Here is a 22,319-nt window from a genome sequence, read left to right as displayed (position 1 = left end):
TGGCTGTTGCTGGTCACTGTGCCCTGCCTGGTTTATTAGACGTATTAAACCCAAAAGCAAGCCTTTTATTTTACAGCTTCCAAATTCTTAGATGTGATGGCTGCATTTGTTTTTCTTTTTTTGTATTTTCACCTGGTGATCCAGTCAGTAAGTCTGTTTTTCAACCGAACAGGCTACCTTGTAGATGTATAAAATACAGGGTTGAGACAAACTCTTTACCACGGGCAGGGGTGCTTACAATGATAAATGTTGATGTAAAACCTTTATCCCAAATGAGAAAAAAAAATTTTTAACCACTTCCCGCCCGGTCAATAGAAACTTGACGTCCGGGAAGTGGTTGTGAAATCCTGACTGGACGTCTATTGACGTCCAGCAGGATAACATGCCGGCGCGCGCCCATGGGGTCACGCAGAGCGGCGATCGGGGATGCGGGGTGTCACTCTGACACCCTGCATCTCCGATCTCGGTAAAGAGCCTCCGGCGGAGGCTTTTTACCACGTGATCAGCCGTGTCCAATCATGGCTGATCACGATGTTAACAGGAAGAGCCGTTGATTGGCTCTTCCTCACTCGCGTCTGATAGACGCGAGCCGATCGGCTCTCCTTACGGGGGGGTTTGCGATGATTGTTTATCAGCGCAGCCCCCCTCAGATGCCCACACTGGACCACAGGGAAGCCGCCAGGACCACCAGGGAAGGGGGCAACATGTGGATGGCCAGGTACATCCCCCCCCCCCCCCCATGGCCATCCACATGTAAAGAAATAGACACAAATAGATACCAATCAGTGCCAACAAATGGGCACTGACTGGCAATGGGCACTGATTGGCAATATAGTAAATAAGTGCCACCTCATCGCTGCCCGTAATTGAAAAAGAAAACGTAATTTTTTTGTAAACAAGTAACAGTGAAAGCCTTGGGGGGGGGGGGGGGGTTCAGGGAGGTGGCAGTGAAAACGTGAGGGGGGGGTTGAGTCTGTTCCTTGAGGGCGGGGGTTCAGGGAGGTGGCAGTGGAGCCGTGGGGGGGTTGCGTCTGTTCCTTGAGGGCGGGGGTTCAGGGAGGTGGCAGTGAAAGCCTTGGGGGGGGGGGGGGGGGGTTTCAGGGAGGTGGCAGTGGAGCCGTGGGGGGGGGGGGTTGAGTCTGTTCCTTGAGGACGGGGGTTCCGGGAGGTGGCAGTGAAAGCCTGGGGGGTTCAGGGTGGTGGCAGTGGAGCCGTGGGTGGGTTGCGTCTGTTCCTTGAGGGCGGGGGTTCAGGGAGGTGGCAGGGAAAGCCTTGGGGGGGGGGGGGGGGGGGTTTCAGGGAGGTGGCAGTGAAAGCCTTGGGGGGGGTTTCAGGGAGGTGGCAGTGGAGCCGTGAGGGGGTTGCGTCTGTTCCTTGAGGGTGGGGGTTCAGGGAGGTGGCAGTGAAAGCCTTGGGGGGGGGGGGGTTTCCCGCCTAGGCACTCGTAGCCTCTTGGTATTCTGATATGGTGCATCTCAGAGACCTTTTGGGGCAGTCTCTTCCTGATCAGAGGTCATAGGACTGATGTAAGCTTGCACTTCTTCTTCTTTTTTTTTTTTTTTTTGTTTTTTTTTGTTTTTTTTTTTACGCATGTTCTGGGAAGCCGTGTGCGTGACGTTTTTAGCTTTCCAGATGGATAACCATTTTTAGTAAGCTGCATGTAATGACTGTCTCCTCTTTAATAACGGCCGGCTTCCTATCTGCTGCAGTTTCCAGCTGTATTGCTTTGCAGGCTGTTTAATAAATGTGTATTTGCTAAGCCATAAAGCATGTTTAATGGTTCTGGCTTACCACCGACCAGACCACACTTCCTGCGACGTCATGTGACCGGAGCGCAGGAGACAAGCGATCAGATCTGTAATGTGAAACGTTCTGCTGTATGAAAGTCAATAGACTTTTATGGTATCCGCTATTGATGGCTTTCTAATTTTGTCTTTTGACAGGTTGAAGATAAAGCGCCGGCAGTATCTTCCAATGACCAGGTATGTGAGCGATCGTCATTTCTGCGATGACCTCTCTGTATCTCTTTTGTAGAGTAATTATGTTTTATGGTGTAATGGAAGGATGGCTCAAGAACAGTAAATACCACTTAAAAAGTGAAGGGGTCATCACCCCAATACAGCCTGATTGCAAATGATAACCCATCTGCTGCGAAGAGATCGTGTCATATTGTAAAGTTTAACCACTTAAGACCTGGACAGTTTTTGCAATTCGGCACTGCGTCGCTTTAACTGACAATTGCGCGGTCGTGCGACGTGGCTCCCAAACAAAATTGGCGTCCTTTTTTTCCCCACAAATAGAGCTTTCTTTAGGTGGTATTTGATCACCTCTGCGGTTTTTTATTTTTTGTGCTATAAACAAAAATAGAGCGACAATTTTGAGAAAAAATCTATATTTTTTACCTTTTGCTATAATAAATATCCCCCAAAAATTATATAAAAAAACTTTTTTCCTCAGTTTAGGCCGATACGTATTCTTCTACCTATTTTTGGTTAAAAAAAAAATCGCAATAAGCGTTTATCGATTGGTTTGCGCACAATTTGTAGTGTTTACAAAATAGGGGATAGTTTTATTGCATTAATTTTTTTTTTACTAATGGCGGCAATCAGACTTTTTTTTCTCTCGTGACCGTGACATTATGGCGGACACATCGGACAATTTTGACACATTTTTGGGACAATTGTCATTTTCACAGCAAAAAATGCTATAAAAATGCATGGTTTACTGTGAAAATGACAATTGCAGTTTGGGAGTTAACCACTAGGGGGGCGCTAAAGGGGTTAAGTGTGACCTTGTATGTGTTTCTAACTCTAGGGGGGCTGGACGTGTGACGTCATTGATCGTGTTTCCCTATATCTGGGAACACACGATCAAATACAGCGCCACAGTGAAGAACGGGGTAGTGGTGTTTACACACACCTCTCCCAGTTCTTCAGCTCCGGGGACTGATCGCGGGACTCCATCAGGGCCGCGGTCACGGAGCTTCGGACCACGGCTGGGCACTTAAAGAGGACGTACAGGTACGTGCTTTTGCCCTAGCCGTGAAAACATGCAGTGTGTTTGCTTTTTCTAAACTGCCCAACAAATCCCCCCCCCCCCCAAAAAAAAAAAGCAAAACACAAATCCATGGCTAAATCGCATGTGAAAACTGCATAGGTGTAAACTGGCCAAACATTGTACCACAATCTCTAAAATGGAAAGGACCTACAATTCCGGATGTACAGAATCCCCACCCACATGCATTTTTTATATTGAAATATCGTGCTGCAACTGCGATCCAAGTGTTTGTCTAGTTTCCTCAATGGGCGAGTTTGACAGATGGGTTTTTGCACAGCGCTCCTAATTGCCCCATGGTATAATCTCAAACCATTTGCTTGCTGAAGTGGATTATGGACTTTTAACAGAGCTAAAAGTTAATTATTTTACCAGCTGGTATTAATGTGTAGGTGAGATGTGCTTTGAAAGCTGCTTAAAGTCTTTGTTAACCCAAAAACAGATCCTGTTCCCTTAAAGCGTGTTATACAGCAAGGCACAGGGCTTGTGCTGTGTAATTTTGGCCCCATGTATCCCAAAAAATAAAAATAAAACCTGCCTGGTTCTGCCCTCTACTCTGTAAACTGACCACGATATATCATGGCTGCTGAATGCTGACACTGTGGTCAGTTTATGTGCCTTTGTCATATGCAGCTCTCCCCCTTCCTCCTTGCCTGTCTGCTCGTGTCAGCGCCTGCCCCCTCCACTCCCACTGCTTTCATATTTAATATCAAATGCTGCCATCCCCTCCAAATAACAATAACTTCCCCTGTGTTTATATAATATGCTTATCTGTACCAATAACAGTGGGCTGGATTCACGTAGATCCGCGCATTTTTGCGGCGTAGCATATCGTATTTACGCTACGCCGCCGCAAGTTGGAGAGGCAAGTGCTGTATTCACAAAGCACTTGCCTCCTAACTTACGGCGGCGTAGCCTAAATGGGGCCGGCGTAAGCCCGCCTAATTCAAATTTGGATGATGTGGGCGTGTTTTATTTAAATTTAGTGTGACCCCACGTATTTAACGTTTTTTTTACGAATGGCGCATGCGTAAAAGAATCCCAGTGTGCATACTCGAAATTCCGCCGCAAATCGTCAATGCTTTAGACGTTAACGTAACTTGCGCACAGCCCTATTCGCGAACGACTTACGTAAACGATGTAAAAATTTCAAAATTTAAAGCGGGAACGACGTCCATACTTAACATTGCGTACGCCTCATAAGAGCAGGAGCAACCTTGCGCCGAAAAAGCCTGACGTAAAAAAATAGCGTCGGGCGTACGTACATTTGTGAATCGGCGTATCTACCTAATTAGCATATTCCTTGCGTAAATCGACGGAAGAGCCATCTAGCCGCCAGCGGAAAAATTGCACCCTAAGATACGACGGCGCAGGCCGTCGTATCTTTGCTAGGTTTAAGTGTATCTCAGTTTGAGCATACACGACGGGCTTGGATTCCGAGTTACGTCGGCGTATCTACTGATACGCCGGTGTAACTCTCTGTGAATCCAGCCCAGTGTCTTCCTGTGATCACATGACTCTTCGGCTGATGTCAGCGGCAGTGCTCGGCTCCGCCTGCTGCCACTGTCAGCCGGGCAGAGGAGGCACCTGAGCGTAGGAAGACGTTGTGTTATCAGTATAGATCAGCATCTTGTATAACACAGGCACAGGGGAACTTATTGTTATATTAGAGGGGATGGGAGCATTTTAGAGAAGTGGCTTAACCACTTTAAAGCTGTAATGCATCTAAAGCTGAGATTTTGAATAAAATGTGGACTCCCGTCATGATTAATAGGAAGTCAGGGGAGATCCCTCCTTGGACGATCTTCCTTCACCTTGTCTGAGTGGCAACTGTCCCATCTTGGGATTCCCTGTTGCTGTCCATGTGGTCACCAGGACAAATTAAGGTCTAATCTCCCCTGTGGGGACACAGACCACAGTAGTTTTACCCTTCACTGCCCTAATCCACCCATGGTGCTCTAGTTTAGCAGACACTGATGAGTATTTGATGTGGAATGGTGGAAGGGCTCCCCCTTCTCTTGGGTTGATTCTGGTCTGGTGCACCAGGCTTGTCCCTGGTTGAAGGCAAGACTCTCCTTAAGTTTTGATACCTTCCTGGTGGGAGGTGAAAAGTAGGGTTGTCCCGATACTAGTATCGGGACCGATTCCGAGTATTTGTGGGAGTACTCATACCCCCGATACCGAAATAAAATACCCCCACCCCGCCGAGGCATCCCGCCGCATCCCCGCTGCCGCCACCACTTGGTTAATACGCGCGGGGAACATTACAGCATTCATTTGAATAGCTGTAGTCTTTCCCGCCGCGCTGCGTATAGACACTCCCCCTTGCTCGGGTGAACTGTCCAATCCCGAGCAAGGGGGAGTGTCTATACGCAGCGCGGCGCGAAAGACTACAGCTATTCAAAGCTGTAATGTTCCCTGCCCGTATTAACCAAGCGGGGATGCGGCGCAGCAGCATGTACGGTGGGGGGGACATGGCTGCATATATGGGGGGGACATGGCTGCATTTGGGGACACATTTAAAAAAAAGTATCGGTATCGGCGAGTACTTATAAAAAGTATCGGTACTTGTACTCAGTCCTAAAAAAGTGGTATCGGGACAACCCTAGTGAAAAGAGCTTGTGGTGGTGTCTCAGGGGTATGGGGGGGGGGGGGACCCTTTTGGACTGCAGACAAGTGTTTCCCTTGCACAAGGACATGTCACTGCTGCTAAAGCTTCCCTTTGTTAAAAATATAATAAAGTCATACTTGCCTGCTGTGTGCAGTGGCTTTGCACAGAGCATCCCTGATTCTCTTCTCTGGTCCCTCCCCAGCACAACTAGCTCATGCCCCCAGAGAAAGCCGCTTGCTAATGGGGTCACTGTTGGATGCTCGCTCCCGAGCCGCTGTGCTATGTGTCCCATAAGACATAGAGCTGAGGCTCCACTTTATTGGTTGTGATTGACAGCAGTGGGAGCCAAAGGGCTCCCGCTGCTGTCTCAGCCAATGAGAAGGGAGAGTCCCCATACAGCTGAGGCTATAGGGGCTCAGGTAAGGTTTGCAGGTGGGGGGGGGGGGTGTGGACTGCTACATACACAGAGGTGTGTGTGTGTGTGTGTGTGTGTGTGTTTTTTCTCTCTCTATGTTCATGCATGGAAGGCATGAAGTTAAAAAATAAAAAAAATAAACTTCAGCCTTCTAAACCACTTTAACTTTTGCGCTAGGGACATTTTTGTGTGTGTAAATCAGACTTTTTTTATTGGGTAAAAAAGGATTAAAAATGACAGCCACCAATAAGTTCTTTAGCGTCCTAAACAAACCCCACATACGTAAACCAAGTAGAGGGACTATGTATGCAAAAAGTGATCTCTGTGCAAAGTGCCGCGAGTACCAAAGTTTGCATATTGTCAAATCTGATGTTCTAGTAGACATTCATTGTAAATGAGGACTATGGTCTTTTTATATTGCATTTTTAGTTTTTTTTGCTTGATACTCGCCACCCTCCTGTCAACTTTCTCTTGTTGCTGCCAATTGGCTAATAAACTAAAACCCCCCCCCCTTCCTTTATCTTCCTATTTGTACTGACCAGACTTTAATAGTTAAAGGCAAAAGCTGACCATACAATTTTTTTTTTTTTTTGGTTGCTAGATGCCAAGCGGCTCTAGCAACCAGTAGAGTCTTGGGTGGAGACGGGGTGGCTTTTTTTTTTTTTGCTACCCCTTTCAAAGTGCTGCTGTGGGCCTTATCTAAATCTCCCACCCAAACCCTCCCCCCCCCCCCCACTTTTTTTTTTTTTAATCTATTTTTTCATGCATCAAGATGGTACCTTGGTAGGAGAGGGCACAGACCTACCCTGAACCCCAACAATCATTTGACAGGCTCAACAAAATGTTTGTAGTTTCATGATACGAAAGCAATGGAGTGCTTGGGAAAATTTGTTATATTTAGCGGTCTTAATGGTTTTCCCATTAGAAGCTTTGGAAACTATTTTGTTTTTTTGTGGTGGCATAGTGATCTGATAAACAGTCATGTTTGTTAGCATTTTTGAGACTTTGCTGTGGATATGTGGCCGGCTTAAATATGAATAGTGCATAACGGGGTGGTTCTTCACCTAACCCAAGGGATTCAATATTATTCCAGGGGAATTGAAAATGAACCTGTGTGCTTTTAATTTTAAAGCGGGTCCATCACATATCATAACGTCATTCCCTTTGCCCCCCTTGCTGGGTTCACTGTTGGCAGCAAAGGTAAGAAGTCCCGTGTTAGGTTGGCCAGTTCAGGAGCCAGCTGAGTTTTGAACTGTTAATGGGTAGGCCTAATGTACCAAGTCGATCGCTCATCCTTGGGTACAACCAGCCTGCCAGTTTCTCTTGTGATTATCGCTAGCGGCTGCTAATCATGGTTCGTCTCCCAGTGGAGGAGGCTTTGCCCTAAACATAAGTACGCTGGGTGCACTGTCCAGCCACAGCAGCTGTCAGACAGCCAGTGAGTCCGACATGCTGCCGGCAGCAGGGCTGGATGATGCACCCGTGCCCTCTGCCTACAACTAAATACTAGAACCTGGGGCTAAGGGGTTGATTAACAAAATGCATATAGACTGTGCAGTTGTTCCAGAGCTTAGTAAATGGGGAAAGCTCTGACTTCCATCATCTAATCATGTGCAAGCAAAAATATGGGTTGTTGTGTTTTTCTTTTTCTTTTGGTTGTTGTGTTTTTCTTTTTCTTTTTCTTTTGGTTGTTGTGTCTTTTTTCTTTTGGTTGTTGTGTCTTTTTTTCTTTTGGTTGTTGTGTCGTTTTTCTTTTGGTTGTTGTGTTTTTTTTCTTTTGGTTGTGTCTTTTTTCTTTTGGTTGTTGTGTTTTTTTTCTTTTGGTTGTGTCTTTTTTCTTTTGGTTGTTGAAGATTTACTGAGCTCTGTAGCAACTGCAGTCTATTTGCCTTTAGTAAATCAACCCCTAAATGTGAAATGTTCACGAGGCCTTCAAAGGCCTCCACTTTTGTTGGGGGGTGGGGGACATTCCCCTCTGATCTGTGTACATTGCAGGGATTTTAACTTTGTTGCAGATTCTTTGTCTTTGTTCTGAAGAAATAGAGGTTTGTCTGTGTCCATGTGAAAAGTGGGTGTAAGCATGGTTCTCTATTCAGGCTGCATTCACACCTTAGCGTAGGCGATTTGCGGCGTTTTTTACCACGGCTTTGTATAGGTCATTGTCGGCTATGGAAAACGCCGAAGCTGCCCGATACTTCCGGGACTTGTTTCAGCGTTTGGCGTGGAGATGTGAACCATCTCCATAGACAATAATGTTGTTTTTCCCCTCCAGCGTATTGTAGCGTCGCGCTTCAGGCGACAAAACGCCTAGGTGTGAATGCAGCCTTACTAATTGGGTGACTTCTGAAGGCAATTGGTTCCAGAACAGAAAACCCCCTGCAATCCTTTGAAGTGGCACTTCACTCTCTCAATCAATATTGATTATTGTGAATCCTTATGCTGCTAGCAATACTAAATAGAGGAAGGCATGTTGTTCGCCTCTTTCTTTTTCTGGGCCATTCAGAAAGTGCTTCATGCGTTTGCAGTAGGGAACCGACGGAAGCTGCCAGGCTTCACTGTGGGTTTTCCCCTACAAGGAATGGCATCGGTAGCACCCAAGAGCCGATAAAAAAAATCGGCTGGGATGCCAACATCGCGGGCAAGGTGCTCCGCTTTAAACATTTAATATTTAGTACCTTCCTTGTTTCTGGCCTAGGCAATTGTTGCACATCCCCCAGAGTTTTCAGGAAAGAGTTTTCTGAGCTAAGCGCACTCTAGCCTGCATGCCTAAGCGAAGGGCGGATAGATTCCAGGAAGTGCTTTGAATATTTTCCACTTGCCGCCCGCCATATAGAAAAATGACGTTGGCAAAGTGCTTGTGTTATCCTGACCGGACGTCTGCAAGATACGCCGCTGCACGCCCCTGACGCACCCAACTCCATTCTAGGTAAAGAGTCTTTGACGGAAACTCTTTACACCGTAATTGGACACGGCTGATCATGTGGTAAACGGGAAGAGCCGTTGATCAGCTTTTCCTCACTTGCGTCTGGCACACGAGTGGAGCTGATCGGCGGCTCTCCTGCCGGGGGCGGGGGGTCTGTGTGCTGATTGTTAGCGCAGCCCCCCATGAATGCCTGCCCTGGACCACCAGTGATTCTCTCAAAAGGTATGGCAATCAGTGCCTATCAGTGATGTCTAAGCGCCGCCTATCCATGTCCATCGTCGGTGCCACCTTATCAGTACCCATCAGTTAAGGAGAAAACTTGCTTATTTTCAAAATGTTATAACAAAACAAAAAACTTATTTAAAAAATAAAAATGCATTTTAGTAAATTATATTTTTTTGCTAAACAAAAAAAAAACAGAGGTGATCATATGGCACCCAAAGAAAGCTCTGAAGAAAATTATAAAATTTGTTTGGGTACAGTGTAGCATGACTGAAAATTGGCCTGGGCAGGAAGGGGGTTAGTTCCTGGTATGGAAGTGGTTAAAAATGAATTGCACCATTTTTGTGGCGCTCAGACAGTGTAGTTCCACTTTAAACAGCATGCCCCTGCACCAGCTTTTTTCTGCGCAAAGGGCCGCACATTTTAAATTGCGGATGCCCTCTTTTCTAAATCTCGTTGTACAGGTGGTTGCAGATACCGTTTTATCGGGAAATAGAAGGAAGTCTGCTCGTCAATTGTCCTTCTAGATCAGGATTGCCAGAGAAAGGGTAAAGGTTTTGTTTAAAACATTGATTGCCTGGCTATAGTAAAAAGGCTGCATTGATTAGACATGTACTTGGGAAGTGTATGGGTTAAAGATTAAGAATTTGCCGACCGCAATACGTATGTATATGTTGCGGATTTGAAATGGCTTACTGGGGTAATGGCCGAATATGTCAAACTTTTATACAATTTTTTTTTTTTTTTTTTTTTTTTTTCCTTTTGTCGGCAACTTACTTTCTCAAGTATTCCAAGCAACTCATTAACGTTTCTGCCAGCTAGCCTGAGAAACAATCCGCCGGTCACACGGGCAATCGGGGTGTGTGTATTTGCACTCAAAAGGGCCGGTTGTATCTGTAAGATTAGATGTACAGCGCATCCCCTCCCCTTTACATTAGATGTCAAGAGCCACCCCACCATAAGAAGTTGAGTCCCCCACTCTCCCTTACATCACAATGCACCCCCCTTTCCTTATGCTGCTGCTGGGAAGAAGCTGGAGGCATTGCAGTGAGTTTTCCTTGGTTGGGGGGGGGGGGGGTGAGGAACCATGAGACGTGTACGGGTTGTATGAAGTCAGTGGGGTTTCGGTGTATAGAAGAAGTTTCTGCACTGTAGCAAAGTTGACATTGTTCCAGCATTGATACATCTTTTATCTGGTTATCCATTCTATTCAGGACCCATTGTTGGTCTTTGTTTGCTATTACGCACGCACTGTGCAAGAACAAGAGTGCAGATGTGTCCGGCGTGCCTAGGCTTGTAGAGGATGGCATAGTGGCAGTCTCTATATCCTGTGCATGGAAATGTTCCAGCCAGAGTATGGAGGTGGTTTAACCTTTGCTGCCACCGAGGTTCACCCTAAAAGTGTGTGTGTGTGTGTGTGTGTGTGTGTGTGTGTGTGTATATATATGTATATATATATATTTTTATATATATATAATCATTCTGCATACTTCCAACATTTACAGTATGCTTTTTTTTTTTTTTTTTTTTTTTTTTGTACATACCGTATTGCTGATTTCCACCCGGCTTCCCGGTGCTCACTCCCGTGGGAGTAGGCGTTCCTATGCAGAGGCGCAGTGTCATGTGGGACTTCACCCAGATGATTGATGTCTTGAGAAAACCCCCCCCCCCCGGCGGATAAGGGGCGTCACGAGTTTCCGAAAGTATCCGAACTGCGAGTCGGCTCTATACGGCGCCTGCGCACCGACTAGGAGCCGTGTAGAGCTGACTGCGCAAGCGCCACATAGAGCCGACTTGCAGTTCGGCTAATTTCGGAAACTTGTGACGCCCCTTATCCGCCGGGGGGGGGGGGGGCGGAGTTTTACAATCAAGAAGAACTTCATCTTTTGGGTGAAGTTTGCTTTTTTTTAAGTGAAATGCTCTGATTTTAACAGTGTATGGAAGGTGGCAATGAATGATTTCTCAGGTTTCTTGGAATAATGGTTTGAACTTTATACCATCGTATGTATATAAATGTCCTGGTATTCAAGGGGTTAAACATCTCAGAACTCTGGGATTTGAGTGCTTTAGGCATACCGGGTTCATTTTAGTCTGTAGCAGGTCAGAGCAATACATTTTATACCAAGACGGCTGACAAATGCTTATGAGTCTGACTATAGATGGTTCCATTTTCTGCTCAACCCATGGGCTGTACAAGATTCCCCATCCCTACAAACAAGGGAACTCGACAATCCCCCGGCCAAATTTGATCATCTACAGCTTTACAGTCAGTGGCGGCTGGTGCTCAAAAATTTTCCGGGGGCGCAAACGAAAGAGAAATTGCAGCCTCACTGTGCCCATCAAATGCAGCCACGGTGCCATCAATTGTCACTACTGTGCCATGCCATCAAACGCAGCCACTGTGCCCTGTAAAATGCAATTGCCTTACTCATTCCTTGTCCCTCGATGTCTTCTCCCGCCTTGGTGGCGCTTCAGCCAATCGGATTACCGATAACCAGAATCGGGGAACCTGATTGGCTGAGACGGCCATCAGTCTTATCCAAGGAACACACCCCCCGTACGTTCCGGGGACCCGAGGGCTGTACTCGGAAAGCCTATCAGAGCTGATGGGCACTTCCGCACAGCCAACCAGCTGCTGTTATTCAGGTGGCTGGCGCTCAATTTCCGGCCATCTCTGAATAGACCAGCGGCAGCTGGCAACAATAACATACATTCATGCAATGCATGAATGTGTTAGACTCAGTGGTGGGCGAGAGCCAGAGGGGGTGGCGCTCCAGTGCCCTCTATGGATGAACCGCCACTGTTTACAGTACACTATTACTTGACATAATCGTGGAGACTGACTGCAGCCCTTCTATACTGGAAAGTTTTACACACAAGTGTGTAATTTCTATTTTGATCATTCTCATATATTTGGCATTGGGGAAAGGTTTAGTGCCCCATCTGAGTCAATGGAGGAAAGTCTCCCATTGTTGGTAACAAGAATTATGCCCCTTTGTTGGTGTCGGTTGTATTGTATCAGTGGGAGGTATAGTGCCCCAAGGGCCGAATAAAAGTGGGCAAAGGGCCATAGTTTGGAGACCACTGCTCTACTCAAACCCCCTAAAGAAGACTCATACTCGGAGTTGAAGCTAATTGACGTTAGAAATATTTAATCTATCAAAGATTGTACGTGTTGGCTTTCAATACACATTATTGATCTGCTTTTATCCAAATTACTGGACCTTTGTGGTCCTGGTTTTTAAATGGTGTATAAATAAAAATTGGGGTTGCACCGATACCAGATTTTTATTGACGAGTATGAAGTACTCGCCGATATGAGTACTGTGTGGTGCTTGGTGCCTTAAAGTCCCACTCCACATGCTTAAACTATTGGGGGTGGCACCTTCACTTGGATTTTGGTCTGGAGGTTTATAGTTTGTGGTGCTCAGATGCCGTGTTCCGTTTTTTTCTTATAAATGCCCATTTCTGACTGGATCTGTTTAAGTTTAATCTCAGCCTGTGCTGTGGCTTAGCATTTGTAAACTGGATAATTGAGCCTTCTGGATTTGTGAATGGAAGATGCCTGGCATTGATGCCAATCAGGGCACCGAGCAGCTTCCAGTGACTGCAAGACCACAGTATGCTCGTAGTATAGGAAATTTTTTATGCTATGACACAATTTTTTATATTTTTTTTTTTTTTTTTTCTCCGCAGAAGGAATACCGCCCCAGGCTTTGCACCATGAAGAAAGGACCGGGTGGCTATGGGTTTAACCTGCACAGTGACAAAAACCACCCAGGGCAGTACATCCGGGCTGTGGATCCTGATTCACCCGCCGAGCAGGCTGGACTTTTGCCAAAGGATCGCATCATTGAGGTACGCTCCTCTACTTGGATAAGGTTACCAGGCAGCAAGTATTCACCGGAATAAAAACAGGCGACGCCTATTGTGGCGATAGAGTAAGGTGGACGAGATATGAGCCTGGCCAGTCTTTTGGTAGAACTTGACAAAGTAGCATTGGCACCTGACAGCACCGTCTCCTGGTTTATTTTCCTGCAGGTGAACGGTGAAAGCATGCTGGGCAAACAGCACGCAGATGTGGTGGGTGCCATCAAGACCGGGGGCGAGGAGACAACGCTGTTGGTGGTGGATCCCGAGGCAGATCTATACTTCCAGGAATGTCATGTGACTCCGGGACGGCAACACCTGTCAGGTTGGTAAAATTGGATTGTGAGATGCTAACAGCATGCTCCCCCCCCCCCCCCTCTAAAATCTACTTAGCTGGATTATAGGGATTCAGTTTACCGGATTCACATCTCTGTTGCGTACATAGGGGGGGGGGGGGGGTTGTGGGCAAGATTTGTGCACTTTGCTCAACTAACAGTTTGCTCTGATCTTTTCTTCTAAACTGTAATATTTACTTTGACCAATTAATTTCACCAAAATATATATATAATGGCCAAAAGTACCGAAATACTCTTCCAAATGGTTCCGTTCAGGTGTTTTTCACTGAAAGTACAGTTACAGCTACACAAGTAGGACTGCAGCTAACGATTATTTTCATAATCGATTAGTTGGCCGATTTATTGTTTCGATTAATCGGATAATGGCCTTAAAAAAAAAATTGGGCCAATTTGTTGGGCAGATTACAAACACAAATTGCCGCAAAAACGCATTGCATGCTTTTCTGCAGCTTCTTTATTGAACCAAAATAGCACCGTTTTGCGTAAAAAGTCCTCACCCTTTCCAAATACGCAGCAGCTGAAAAAAAAACGTGAATGTGTGCCATAGCAAAACATGTAAATGAACTAAGTTTTTGCAAAAAGCACCAAACGGAGGTGTCACCCTCCGGTCTGAGATGTTTAGTAACATAATGGGGTTAAAAAAACAAAAATACAAAGAGCAAATAATCGCTACTGTAAGGGGTTCATTTTTTTTTTTTTTTTTTTTTGTACTATAAAGGGGTAATTTTAGTTTTTTCTAACCCCATTATGTTACTGGCTGATTAATCGATTATGAAAATTGTAATCGATTGATTTCATAATCGATTAGTTGACGATTAATCGATTAGTTGTTTCGGCCCTATACACAAGTGAATAGTTTGGAAAAGGCGAAGGTCGGTTTCTGTTTTCAGCATGACTGGGCACAAAGCCACCTCCATCTAGACCTCATTTGATGGGGTTTGGTGTGGAGGAACTCGAGTGCCTTGCAAAGAGTCCCGACCTCAACCCTACTAAACACCTCTGGGAAGAATTGAGACCCATACACACAATCTGACTTTTCAACAACGGTCCGGATGGGTTTTTATCAGACAATCCGACCGCGTGTACACTCCATCGGACAATTTTTTTTTTTTTTTTTTTTTTTCGGTTTTTCAACGAACATATGTTCGCTGTGCATGCGCTCAACTTTCCGGCAACAAATGTCCGATTAGAGGATCATCCGATCTCATACCCAAGTCCATCGGACTAAAGTACAAATACGCATGCTCAGAACCAATGCTAAACATCAGACAAAAGTAGAAGTTTCCAAAAGGGTGGCAGTAAAGAGCTGAAATGCCACGTAATTTGAAAGTTGGCTGAAAACGTTCTGCCATGTGTATGCAGGTCCCAATGAATGGCCTACAAAGTTGAACCCTTCAAACTTTATCTGAGTTTGTAGGGTGTTCCCAAGAAACCTTTTATTTAGTCAAAGGGCATGGTACAAGAACATGCAGTGGGAAATATACAGTCTTGGCACGCCATACAACAGCACAAACATGCATTACATGGAATGAGGCGTCATAAATCCAAGATGGCAACATGTATAATGGCTAGCCGAAGAGTCTTGCCTACTTTAGCTAGCATTGGAGATTTACGTAGATGGGGAGAAGAGATAGCCATAGCCAGCTGTTGGTAATGAGTTGGTATTTATTGCTCCATAAACTTCCCATATTTGGACAATGGCCTTATAAATTCCCAGTTTTGGGAGATGGGCTTGGTAGTATATAGTGAGGAAATCTGTTTGAGTTTGAAGTTTCAGAAATGATTCGCCTAGAGATCACCCAGGTCCCCAAACATGGGTCCTCTGTACTACTTTGCCTACAGCTTGTCAGAATGGACCTTCAATAGCAGGTCCATCACACAGGCAATCGGAACAATTCCTTGAATAAGCTTTGCACCTAATTGCATAGCCGTCTTTCCCAAACTTTATACACCGGAGAATACCCTCCACATTTTCAGGTCTTGGGAACCCCTGCTCCAAAAAAATAAATAAAGGTTTAGCTGAACTTCTAATTCCCAGCCCCATTCTGACCCTAATCTAGCTCTGTAAAGAGAAGATCACACCTATTCTGAAGCCGCCGCCTCCGTCAGGTCCCAGGCTGAGCTGTCAGGCCACGGCCTCTGTAGAGCAGACAATGGATGCCCCAGGGTAAGTCTATGGGTGATGTCGTCTTTCCCAGCTGTTTTTGGCTTTCTCTACACTGAAGCCACTGCTGGAGACCGGAGCAGCTTCAGGATGGGTAAGCATCGCAATCTTTTCTCTACAAGGTTAGATTGATTAGGCTTAGAATAGGGCTGCGAGTAGGCTTACTGTTGGGTTTTTGCTGAACTTCCACTTTAATGGAGGGGGGGTGCACCTTGCATTGGTCAGTGAGAAGAATGCCCCATTACAGACTGCTACAAAGGTCATTGGTGTCATGCCACTGGTTCTTCCAAGTGGTGTTGGCTCCAGAACTGTGCAGACCTAATCACGTGGGAGGTAATCGGGCACAGTTCGGGGAACACCAGGCAACCTCTGGAGGAACTTGAGGGTTTTATGGAACCCTGGTTGAGAATAGCTGGTGTGTGTATAGTGGTCATTTTGTATGACTTTAATGTCACTATTACAGCTTCTGTCTCTGCCGATCATGGTCAGATCTAATTGTAACAGAAGCCAAAGACTTTTTTTTTTTTTTTTTTTTTTCTATTTTAAAAATCCTTTCCAAAAATAACCCCAGTTTTGGCTTCCTTCGCTTGTCCATTGTCCTTTCATCTTTTGCGCATAACATCCTCCTGCATTGTGTTGGGAATTAACACTAGGTGTACTAAAACTTGCAAAAGTGTTTTCTATTCTCGGCTTTCCCTTTTTTTTTTTTTTATTTTTTTTTTTTAGGAATTTTAAGACCATGCAGGTTGTAAGTACTGTACTGGGAAAGATGGTTTGGCACGGGACTTGAGCTGTGTTGAGAAACTGGAGGCAGTAAAGCATTTTCACTTTCTATAGAGAAGGCCACCGTCTTCACAAGTGGATTTCGGCTTTGCTATTTGACAGCTTTGAAGAATAATCTAGGTCTTTATCTTTGCTGGCAGGGAATTTTTTATTAAAGTTTTTGCTGGACAGACTTGGAATTTAATTTATTATTCATGGGTTGTTTCTTTGCTGTGGACAAGCAGCTTATGTTGTAGCTTATACGGGACATGACGTTTTGCTGGTTGCCGCCAGTTTAAATCTAAAGTGCTTAATGAATTCATTGTATGTATGTAATCTCTATATCCTCACATTAAAGGGGGTTGTAAAGCTTTGTGTTTTTTTCACCCTAATGCATCAAGGTGGAAAAACACCTTGCACTCTCTGACCCCCCCCCCCCCCCCGTTTTACTTGCCTGAGCCCCGAATCCGCGGGTGCGATCCCACGCTGCTTTCCCCATAAGCTAACCCCCTTGGGAGAGCGCTTCCCAGGGGTTCCTGTGTTGAGAAAGGGGAAAACCCTCTGCCTAATCTGCAAATATCCACATTAGATTACACTGAACCTTTATCCAAACTTTGGCTGTTTTAGGCCCCATGTACACTGCTGCTAAACGGATGTTCAGATGCAGTTGGACACTTTTTTCCCCCAACTGCCCCTGAACTTATTCAATGTTTAGCAGCATTTCATTTATAGGTGTTTTTTCATTTTTGGGCATTACATTTTTATATATGGTTTGAGATATATATATATATATATATATATATATATATATATATATATATATATATATATATATATATATATATATATATATATATATATATATATATATATATATTAGTATATATTTTTTTTTTTTAAATGTAGGTTACTATCTGTCAAGTTAAATTGTTCAGGAGAGGTTGTAAAAAATGTCCCATGTACAATGGAGCCTTATCATTTTTCGGCATGAAAAAAACATTGTTTTTAAATGTCATTTAAAATGATCGTGTGTGTGTGGGCTAAAACGACGTTAAAAACCTGCGCATGCTCAGAAGCAAGTTATGAGACGGGAGCGCTCGTTCTGGTAAAACTACCATTCGTAATGGCGTAAGCACATTCATCACGCTGTAACAGACAGAAAAGCGTGCATCGTCTTTTACTAACACTGAATTGGCTAAAGCAGCCCCAAGGGTGGCGTCATCCGCATGGAACTTCCCCTTTATAGTGCCGTCATACGCGTTGTACGTCACCGCGCTTTGTTAGAGCATTTTTTTTTAAAACAATGGTGTGGGCAACGCCGTTTTTAATGATTAAGTTGGAAACTTTTTTTTTTTTTTCATGCCAAAAAATGATCGTGTGTACGCGGCATTAGACCTTGTATTGATAAACTTTGCTCAATTACCTTCAACCTCCTCTGAGTCCCTGAACCAGGTCTGAAAGGGTGCAGGTCTACTCCTTTTCATGATTTTGGACTCTCCCCGGGACGTGAATACTGGGTGGTAAACTGATGCTGAATGCTTTGCTTTTGTTCACATGGCAGCTCTAAGCTTTGTCTAGATAGCCAGACGGTGAACTTCACAATCGGAAGCCTATCGGTCTTGTCTTAATGGTCATCTAGTGAACATAATTTAAAATCTTCAATGCTTTAGTATGAAAGATCTGCCTGTAATGGTTTCATAATTTTGCAGTTCTAGTGTTGAAAAGGGGGGGAGGGGGTGACGGTACGTTCATTTTGCTGCTTTCTGGGTTGCTATAGGGACCGACGGTAATCCTCTTGCTAATTCTTTTCAGGCTAAAGGCTCTCCTACTTCACTTAACAGGATCAGTTTTTATGTACGCAATACTGCGACTTGTTTTTCTGCTGTACATTCACAAGTGGCGGTTTCCATTTTTATTTTTTATTTTTTTATAATTGACGATTTTTTATTGGGTGTCAAAGTAATTATAGCGCTGGCTTCTCTCACAAAACGGACCATTAGTAAGGTCTGCGATTTACGTTTGCATGTCCCGCTATTCCAAAGAGAAAGAAGAGGAAAAAAAAGGGGGGGATAGAGCAAAAGAAAAGTAATAAGAGAGAAAGAAGGGGGAGGGGATAAGGGCAAGGGAAGGGCATAAGAAAGACCCAAGCAGAAGGGCACGTCTCTCCCGGGCTCCAAGCGATCATGTTGTACATAACGGGGGGGGGGGGGGGTCTCGTGAGGTCATGGGGGTCTATTCGCTGGTGCGGTTTCAGTTTTTTTTTTTTTTTACTGGTTACAGTTCATGGGTTGAGTTAAAGTTCTTGATGTCCACCGAGGTCCTAGTGTCGGGACTGATTTGTCCAATCATCTGGAATTAAGTGAGTTGATTGCATCCAACCAAAATCCACCGGTCATGTTCCAGTGGGCAGTGCCCTATACACCTTATGAAGGCAATAGTCAGGAATTGCCCCAAAATTGGTTTAGGTTGTGCAAAAGTAATTTTTTTTACATATGTTACATTACCAATAACTGTGTGGCATTTGGGGAACTTTTCTAAAAGGTGCAGAAATACCCCTGGCACATAGGCACTTGGGTACCCTCTGGAGAAGCCACAGTAACCGCTTTACAAATTCCATTACACCATTTAAAAATCCTGCCCATGAATGGCTTCCCTGCTTGTTATGGTTGCACTATTCCCTGTACCTATAACCATAACTAGCGGTAGACCGATATATCGGCTGATATTTGGGCATTTTTGATCGGCCGATTATTAATTAACATTAGGCTGATATTTTACACTGACCGCTGTTCCTCCTCCCTTCTCCACACTTGGCGGCTCTGGCAGCATCAAGCGCTGAGTGTGAAACTGACAAGTAACAGAGGCGAGAGAGGAGCTGTCAGCTTGATGGTGGGGGTGGGCGGGACCCGGCCGGGTTGGGCGGGACCCAGCAGCTATATTGCACTAGCCAATGGGATGGTATCTGGGCGGGCTGCTATGTGTATGTGGCCCTGCCCCCTTTTAAAGCAGCCCAATCATTGGCTGGTGTAATTTAGCTGCTGGGTCCCGCCCACCCCCAACATCACGCTGACAGCTACTCTCTCCTCTTAGTTTCACACAGTTAGTTACACTCGGCTTGGTGTGAAACCTGACAGTGCCACCGCCAATCGGTGCCATCTGCCAGTTCCAAACCAGTGCCATCTGTCAGTTTCAAACCAGTGTCACCAACCAGTTCCATCTGTACTGAGGACATCAAGTGTGTGCTAGTGACAGGAGTAAGCAGGGAGTGGAGAGGGTGAGGTTGGTGGATTTTTTTTTTTAACGGCCTACAATATCGGCCACAAAAATCGGCTGCCCCAATTTCTAAATATTGGCATTGGCCAGAAAAAAAACCATATCGGTCTACCTCTAACCATAACGCTACAGTAGTGGCCTCAACTGCAGCCCTTTGCTTGCTTTTATCCGGCCCTTGGGGCACTTTTCCTTCCACAGATACAAGACACTACTCCTCCCACGGACGCCAAAAATGGGGCAATATTCCTGCTACTGACCTCAATGAGGCACTCTTGCTCCCGCTGGCATCCAGTGATGAGGCACTCTTGCTCCTGCTGGCATCCAGTGATGAGGCACTCTTGCTCCCGTTGACGCCAGGACAGTTTCTACTCCCAGTGGCCAGTCTGACCCCCCTAAATTCTGAAACACAGTGAACTGGCCCTTTGTGTTGGAAACCCCTGCACTACAGCATTGTGTCCCCAGGCTTCTCAAATTTAGCCCTTTCTGTTGCGGTTCACTTCATGGTATTGCGGTCCAAGAAAGCATCAGAATCACAGGCAGCACTTTTTTTTTTTTTAAAACCTGGTTGAACGAGAATTTATATATGGCCAGCTTTATAGTTTTGTTGCTCACATTCTAACATGCTTGCATTACAATCAGAATGTAGATGTTTATGCTTTTCAGTATAAATTCTTTATTTTTTTATTTTTTTTCTTCAAGGTCCTCTGCCAGATAAAGTGGTTAATGGGAGCCTAGAAAAGGTAATGTCTCCTAATGGCTTTTTTTTTGCTTTTATATATTGTGTTTTTATAGATTACTTTATAATGTTTTCTGCTTGACAGAACAAGTTGGAGCACCTGGAGAATGATAGTCCCCGGGACTCGCTTGTTTTTAATACAGAGCCATCACCTGTAGAAAACTCTCCTATACAGGAGGCGCAGAAGGTACATTTTGTATATACCATAGTAAATATCCACTGATAAATGATATTGTTTTTTAACATAATTACTTAAATCTAACCTCTACACAGATGCAACGCAGCTTTGCATTGATTGATGCATATGCACTTATTTTTTTTTATGCAAGTACCTGCATGTGCCCTCGTATCCACCTCTTGCAGTCCACTGTACAGCAGGGCTTAGACTGGCAGTTTACTGTAAAGCAGAACTGGGTTTGAGAGAAGTGACACAAGACAGTCAGTTGTGCTTGGCATGCAACAATTCAGGGCACAGTAATGGGGTTCCTTTGACGCTCAGCCCACTAAAGCAACAGGGGAGCACAGTGTCTAAAAACAATGTGGCAAAGTTGAAGACACTTTTTGGATAATGGGACTGAGTGCTGTGGAATTTTTATTATTGCACATGATTCCTTGTTACACTTCTAAATTTGAATCCTTTCTGGTTTTAGGAAGTTCAGGATTCCATCCCAGCACCTGCCTCGAGCCCCATTCCAAGCATTGAAACGCTTGATCTTAATTTGACCCTGGCAGCAGCCAAGGAGCGAGCCCACCAGAAGCGATCACAGAAAAAGGCACCCACCATGGACTGGAACAAACGGAAAGAGGTCTTTAGCAGCCTGTGAGAAGACCAGGGGAATGATGTGGACCCCATGGCTGTACCTTGAAATGATCCTGTGATATTCAACAGCCGTACCCTGCAATCCCACCTTTCCTGTTCTTGTGTCACCAGCAAATGTTCTACCAGTTCTGTGGGGTAATTGCCAGCCAGTTGGTGCAGTTATTTATTCTTAGTCTGTGAATCCGTCCATTGCTATCCAGGATTTGAGGTACCGTTGGTGCCCATCTGGGACCGTACAGCAATAATGCTCCAAGCCTTCTTGCAGGGAGCAGGTGTCTCTTTGAAAACCAAGGGATGGAGCAAGATGCTTTGCCTGTGTACAGCATACACAAGATGTTTCTATTAGAAAGTTCCATTTCTGAGACTTTTAAGGTCCTGTTGAATTTCCATTTGTTTGCAGATTTTTGACAATGTTTCTAATGAAGAGGTTTTTCTAATATTTTGTGAAAAAAAAAAAAATGTTTAACCAGATATTTTGCTATATAGCTTAATACAGATTTCTTTACTTTTAAAGTGCCTTGTTACTTGTGTGCTTGATTTTTGTGAAGGTTGTATGGTTTGTGTACAGATTGACCACTTGAATTTTTTTTCATTTGTCACACACGTTCATCCACATTTCTTGCTGGAAAGCGACTTGAAACCCTCAGACGTATTTTCTAAAAGCAGAGACTCTGGAGAATAAAATGGTGTGTTTCAATTGTTCACAATATTTGTGCAGCCATTTTCCAAATGCAAGTTTTTAGGAAAAATGTATATTTTGGTTCACACAACGGTGCCCAATATTTTGATAAAAAACAAACATGCCAAAACTGAAAATTGCACACACCTATGAAATAGTGATCCAACTGTCTGTTGGCTGTACCCTTAAGGCCCGTACACACGATTGAATTTTCTGAGGGGAATTGTGTGATGGCAGGCTTTTGTCGGAAAATTTTACCGTTTTGTATGCTCCATCGGACAATTGTCAGATTTTCTAACAAATGTTAAATGGCATGCTTTAAAATGTTCCTACAACAAATGTGTGCTGTCGGATTATCCGACAGTTGTGTACAGAAGGCCTTCGGAAAAAAAAGATTCATGCATTGTACGAATCTGTTATTATCACCACTGTTC

General features: G+C 44.7%; 1 protein-coding gene across 1 annotated transcript in view; it reads left to right on the top strand.

The window, feature by feature from the left end:
* The window catches only part of LOC120918861 (Na(+)/H(+) exchange regulatory cofactor NHE-RF1-like), a 30,064-nt gene extending 8,345 nt beyond the window's left edge, over window positions 1-21,719 (top strand). Inside the window, exons 2-7 of the mRNA XM_040330710.1 lie at window positions 1,944-1,982; window positions 12,922-13,083; window positions 13,267-13,420; window positions 20,350-20,391; window positions 20,470-20,573; window positions 21,037-21,719. Coding sequence (XP_040186644.1) covers window positions 1,944-1,982; window positions 12,922-13,083; window positions 13,267-13,420; window positions 20,350-20,391; window positions 20,470-20,573; window positions 21,037-21,210 — 675 coding nt within the window. The 3' untranslated portion in view covers window positions 21,211-21,719. The remainder of the gene's footprint in view (window positions 1-1,943; window positions 1,983-12,921; window positions 13,084-13,266; window positions 13,421-20,349; window positions 20,392-20,469; window positions 20,574-21,036) is intronic.
* Window positions 21,720-22,319: the final 600 nt, after the last annotated feature.

Source organism: Rana temporaria, chromosome 12, assembly GCF_905171775.1.
Source record: "Rana temporaria chromosome 12, aRanTem1.1, whole genome shotgun sequence".
NCBI lineage: Eukaryota > Metazoa > Chordata > Amphibia > Anura > Ranidae > Rana > Rana temporaria.
The sequence above is the reverse complement of the archived record's forward strand: the minus strand, read 5'-3'. Positions and strand labels throughout refer to the sequence as shown.